The sequence below is a fragment of the Quercus suber genome, unplaced genomic scaffold (assembly GCF_002906115.3).
Source record: "Quercus suber isolate HL8 unplaced genomic scaffold, Cork oak 2.0 scaffold_115, whole genome shotgun sequence".
NCBI lineage: Eukaryota > Viridiplantae > Streptophyta > Magnoliopsida > Fagales > Fagaceae > Quercus > Quercus suber.
Window position 1 is genome coordinate 1401110 of NW_027069580.1, and position 6000 is coordinate 1407109.

Sequence of the window (6000 nt, forward strand, 5' to 3'; positions counted from 1 at the left end):
GTTGGACTTCCTAGAGCAAAGCCATGGCTTCAGCATGGAGTGGCGTGAATTTGGGGGCTAGCCTTGCCCAAACTTTTATGACAGCTAGAGCAGATTTGGAGCTTGAAAGGGCAGCATTTGTGTTGACCTTGATAAAATTTAGAGGGGGGAGGGGTGACCACCTTGCGACAGTATGAGTAGGCACGGGGTTTGGATGCTCAGGCTGATTGAAGATGGTGGAAAATTCGTGAGCCTGCCATATCTCCTCGATGGTGAGAGCCATATAAAGTGATACCATCCATTGATCCCGATCTTGGCAAAGAGAGGCAAGAGGGCTTAGCATCAGATTAACCATATCAAGATTGGAGTTCAAAGGTACCTAGTCAAATTTAAATCCCCAAAAAGTAACAAACCATAGGGCTTTGGCAGCAAGGTATCTGAAGAAAAGGTGGATAGGAGATTCAAAGTCATGATTACATAGTAAACAACCTAAATTGTCCAAGTCCAGTCTGACCATAAGGTTATCTCTTGTGGGTAGGGCGTTGACTCCAATTCTCCATAGTAGCATTTTAATTCTTTTCGAGGCTTTGAGCTCCCAGAGCTTTTTCCAATATATATTTGTAGAGGGCGAGGTGGTATCTTGGGTGACAATTTGTTTTTAAGATGCTTTAACAGAGAAACACCCTTTCGAGTCTGGTATACATACAAGCTTGTTGGGTCTTGGTTTGATGGGGATTGGTATGGACAGGATAGCCTGAGCATCTTGTGGGTTGAATAGCTCATGAATTAAAGGAGCTTTCCAATAGTGAAATTCATGATTTACGATCTGTGAGGACAGCAAAGGTGTTATGGACAGTGAAACGGTCCTAGGGGATGGAATAAAGCCTTGAATCCATGGCACCCATGGGTCAAGCCATACATCGACTGATTTGCCATCCCCAATCATGTAACAAGCACCTTTTGTGATGATGCTCTTTGTGCTTTCAATAGCTTTCCAAATGGGAGATGCCTTTTTTAAAGTATCCGCTTGAAGCCAATCCTTCTTGACTTTGTATTTTGATCTCATGATCTTCATGCACAAACTGTCTCTATTAGAGGCAACCATCTAGACAAGCTTTGCTAGGAGGGCTTTGTTGATATTCTTGGCCTTTTTAAACCCAAGACCACCCTCTTTAATATGGCGACAATGGTGATCCCAGCCTTTTCAGGCGATGAACTTGCTATCTTGTTGTTTTGGTTTCCACCAAAACCTTTTTATGAGGGAGTCAAGCTTGTCACATACCTTGTTGGGGATGTTAAAGGTGGACATGGTGTAATTTGGTAAGGATTGAGCCGTTGAGTTAATCAGAACCCTTCTACCAGCCCAAGATAGACTTTTGCTTCTCCACCCCATCAGCTTTGCTTCAAGTTTGTCTTGGAGAAAGGCGAAGTCCTTAAAAAGTGCTTTTGATAGGAACATTAGGGCTCCAAGGTAGACTGCATCTTTTTTTAGACACTTAACTTGAAGAATGCTTTTGACAGCCCTACAGGTGTGGCTTGGAGAAAGGCGAAGTCCTTAAAAGGTGCTTTTGATAGGAACATTGGGGCTCCAAGGTAGACTGCATCTTTTTTCAGACTCTTAACTTAAAGAATGCTTTTGACAACCCTACGGGTGTGGCTTTGGGTGTGCTTAGAGAAGAACACACCAAATTTGTTCCTGTTGATGGCTTGCCTCGACCAACTACAGTATTTTTTTGAGACCCGAACCATATTTAAAGCATCTCCCCTGGTTGCCTTTATGAATAAAACAACATCATCCGCGTACATGACGTGGGTGATGGTTAGGCCGGAAATGCTCGTTCTAATGCCACTTATGTTTTTCGACCTTAGCTCATAGTCAGGCAACTTGGATAAGACCTCTTGACCCAATATGAAAAGGTATGGCGATAAAGGATTGCCTTGCCTAAGGCCATGACTAGGCTTGAAGCTTGCTGTTTTACCTCCGTTAAAAAGGACCTCAAAGGAAACAGATGAGATGCAAGCGATGATTTTTGTGAATGTGTCGTTGAAGCCGAAATGGAGGGGGATGGCTTTAATAAACTTCCAATTTACCCTGTCATACGCCTTTTTGCAGATCTAGCTTGATGGTCATAAGACCCGATTTTGTTTTCCGAGATTAAAAGCTATGCACAATTTCTTGGACAATGATCTGGTTCTTGGCTATCCATCTGTTGGGGATGTAGGTAGATTGTGTGGGGGAGATGAATTTGTCAAGGAGAGGTCTAAGCTTAGAGACAGGTAGCTTGGAAATGATTTTGTACACAACATTGCACAAACTTATGGGCCTGAAATGGTTAGCAGATGTGGGGTTAGAGATTTTAGGAATGAGTACAATAAGGGAACAGTTTACCTCCCTAGGCGTAAAGCCTCTTAGGAAGAACGAGGTCACTGCCTTGATTATGTCATTGCCCACGGTAGATCAAAGTCTTTTGTAAAATAAAGCTGGGAAGTCGGGACTAGGAGCTTTCAAGTCATGCATCTGAAATAATGTGGATTTGATCTCCTCAAGGGATGGGATTTGTTTAAGAATGTCGTTTTCATCCTCTGTGATGCAGGGAAGGATCAAATGCTCCAGGTGGTTTGGAAAACATACGGCTTCCTCTCTAAAAAGGTTGATAAAGTTGGTGCAAAACAGATCATGAATTTGTTTTGGGTCATGTATCCAAGAGCCATCTTCTACCTTAATTCCATCAATGTTGTTACTTCTTCTTTAAATGACAGTGGACAGGTGGAAAAAATTAGAGTTTTTTTTCCCCAAGCTTAAGCCAAAGCTCCTTGGATTTTTTGCGCCAAAGGGTTTTGCTTCTAAAGAGCTATTCTGTGAGTTTGGATTGTAGTGCCTACTCTGTGAGTACATTGGTATGAGATGGAGGCAAAGCTTGAACGTGCTTGATTTTTTGGATGAGCTTGTTAATTTTGTCTTGATAGCGGCCAAAAACTTCTTTATTCCATTTTCGGAGAGCATCTCTAATTGATGCTTGTTTTTGTAGAGCTTAATGAACTCTGACCTAGATGCTTCAATATCCCATGACTTGCTAATTACTGAAAAGCAGTTCTCATCTCTAAGCCAAGTTGCTTCAAACCGGAACGGTCTGTGAACGAAATTATCTGTTGGATTAGTGTCAAGGAGAATAGGGGTGTCGTCCGACTTAATGGCACCGAGATGGGTGATGGAAGCTTTTGGGTAAGCCAAACTCCAAGAAATACTTGCGATACTCCTATCTAGCCTCCTTTTAATTGCAGCACTACCCATTTTCCTTTGGCCCAAGTGAATTTGTTCCCCGAGTAACCCAAGTCTACGGCATTAAATTCGAACAGTAATTCTTTGAGGAAGTTTGTGGCTAAGGTGCCTCCTTTTTTGCTTCCTGATTGCTCCTCATCATTGATGATGAAATTGAAGTCTCCCATACAAGCCCAAGGGCCATAGGGGGCCTCCAAGAAAGCAAACAAATTTCCCCACGCCTCCTTCTTTTTGGAATGATAAGGGGGTCCATAAAAACAGACCAGTAGCCAATCAAGGGCAGAATCGGCTATTTTGACAGCTATGAGATTCTTGTCAAACTCTACTTCCTTTATAGACATGCCATTCTTCCAAAGATTACATAAGCCCATGCACTTCCTTTAGACTCAACCACCAGCTTATTATCAAACTTTAAATAATTTCTAACATATTCCATACTACTAACATAAAATAACTTCTACCATAAAATAACCTCTACAAATCACGATGCAAACCAATTAGGTAAGCATTTAGAAGAAATTAATTTTTAATTAATATAATTATAATTATAATACAATTGGCGTGACACCAGCGGTCCAGCATTGAATCGAGGTGGATAAAAATATTTTATGGTAAGTTGGTCATTGTTAATTGTTTTTTATTTAGTAATTTGTCGTTTCAATTGCTATTATTATTTTAAATTTTACCATATGATATAGAACTCGGCCAACAAACCCCATAAGTTGAAAAACACCTTCACCACCTTCAGCCAGAAAATTGAAAAAAAAAATGGGGTCTAAAACTCGTGAATACATAGTAATGCTACCATTCTTGGCTCAAGGTCATCTCATACCATTCCTAGCACTAGCAAGACAAATCCACCAAAGAACTGGCTACACCATCACCATAGCCAACACTCCCCTCAACATCAAATACCTTCGCTCAACCATATTATCCCATGATCTCCACTCAAACTCTTCATCTGATTCCAATTTCATCCACCTTGCTGAGCTCCCTTTCTGCAGTACCCAACATGGGTTACCCCCAAACACAGAGAACACAGAGAACTTGTCACTCAAAGACATAGCAACTCTTTGTCATGCATCAATGACCCTTGAAGCTCCTTTCCATAGTTTAGTCCGTGATATAACAGACAAAGAGGGTAAGCCTCCTCTTTGTATTATATCAGATGTGTTCTTTGGTTGGGCTGTGAATGTTGCAAACAGCATAGGCTGTGCTAGTATTACTTTCACCACTTGTGGTGCCTATGGCACTTCGGCTTATATCTCTTTCTGGCTGAATCTCCCACATCGTTTTTCTGAATCCGATGAGTTTGCTCTTCCGGGGTTTCCTGATAGATATCAATTCCGTACCTCACAACTGCACCCATTTGTAAGAGCTGCTGATGGTACGGACACATGGTCTACATATATGCAGCCGCTTATTTCATATTCATTGCAGTCTCATGGATGGTTGTGTAACACAGTTGAGGAATTTGAACCTTTAGGATTGGAAATTCTGAGAAAATACATCAAACTTCCTGTTTGGACTATTGGTCCTCTTCTTCCCTCTGCTGCCTCTAAGAAATGTTCAGACTCCAATATTTTTACACAGCGCACCGGTAAGAAGCACGGGATATCACCTGAAAAAGGCATTGAATGGCTCAATCTTCATCATCCAGGTACGGTTCTTTATATTTCGTTTGGTTCACAGAACACTATCAGTGCCTCTCAAATGATGGAGTTCGCTCTAGGTTTGGAAGCTAGTGGAAAACCTTTCATTTGGGTGCTAAGGCCACCTCTTGGTTTCGACATAAAAGGTGAATTTAGAGAAGAATGGTTGCCAGAAGGGTTTGAAAAGCGAATGAATGAAAGCAAACAAGGGTTGTTGGTTCAAAACTGGGCACCCCAGTTGGAGATTCTGTCACACGAATCAATTGGTGCATTTTTAAGCCACTGTGGCTGGAACTCAGTGCTGGAGAGCTTAAGCCAAGGTGTGCCTATTATAGGGTGGCCTATGGCGGCGGAACAGATTTACAATTCGAAGATGCTGGTGGAGGAGATGGGGGTGTGTGTGGAGTTGACATGGGGAGTGCAGAGAGAGATTGAAAGGAAGGAAGTGAAGAGGGTGATAGACTTGGTCATGAACAAGAACGAGGGCCAAGGCAAGGAGATGAAGAAAAAGGCTGATGAGATTGGAAAGCGAGTAAGGGCAGCAACAAAGGATCAAGAGGAGGGGTCTTCTGTCAAAGCATTGGATGAATTTCTAAGAACAATTTTAGCCAAGACAACATTAGGGTTTCATAATCATAAAAAATAGTTTAGATTTGATTAGTTTATTTTATATATAGCATCTACAGATTTTGTGTCAAACAGTTTGTGTACAATAAGTATTATCGTAAATGATTTGCTTCATTTCTTTTCCTGCTATGTGAACCATCATAAATTCCTGTGTAAGAATAAGAAAATGTAGAAAAGAATTCTAAATAAAATTTGTATTTTTCTTTCAGGGTGTTGAAACCGTGTTGATTTTTATTCAATGTAAAAAAATAAATAAATCTTCTCAATTTAAAATGAAAATATTCTATTTTATGATTTAAATTTTATTTTTATGTCTAAGAGTATACATAATAACATGTTATTTGAAATTTTAAAAATTACATGCCGTTAAATATACCTATAAAATTGTAAAAATTTTAAAAATTACATGTTAATGAAAGAAACTCTAGTCATATATAAAGAGCTACAACCTACAACATTGCT

At 40.4% G+C, this 6000-nt stretch overlaps 1 protein-coding gene across 2 annotated transcripts; it reads left to right on the forward strand.

Moving 5' to 3' along the window:
- The first annotated feature begins 3648 nt into the window (after nt 1–3648).
- LOC112003168 (UDP-glycosyltransferase 92A1) lies at nt 3649–5750 on the forward strand. 2 transcript variants are annotated; one of them, XM_065775586.1, is made up of 2 exons: nt 3649–4919; nt 4992–5750. In XM_065775586.1, the coding sequence occupies exons 1-2, from the start codon at nt 4028–4030 to the stop codon at nt 5555–5557; spliced, it is 1458 nt and encodes a 485-aa protein (XP_065631658.1). In that variant the 5' UTR covers nt 3649–4027; the 3' UTR covers nt 5558–5750. The 2 variants fall into 2 exon arrangements, with proteins under 2 accessions (XP_065631658.1, XP_023891116.1); XM_024035348.2 differs by having other exon boundaries at nt 3651–5750.
- Nucleotides 5751–6000: the final 250 nt, after the last annotated feature.

Coding starts and splice junctions, on each gene's coding strand:
- LOC112003168 (XM_024035348.2), top strand. CDS start 4,028: ATGGGGTCTAAAACTCGTGAATACATAGTAATGCTACCATTCTTGGCT.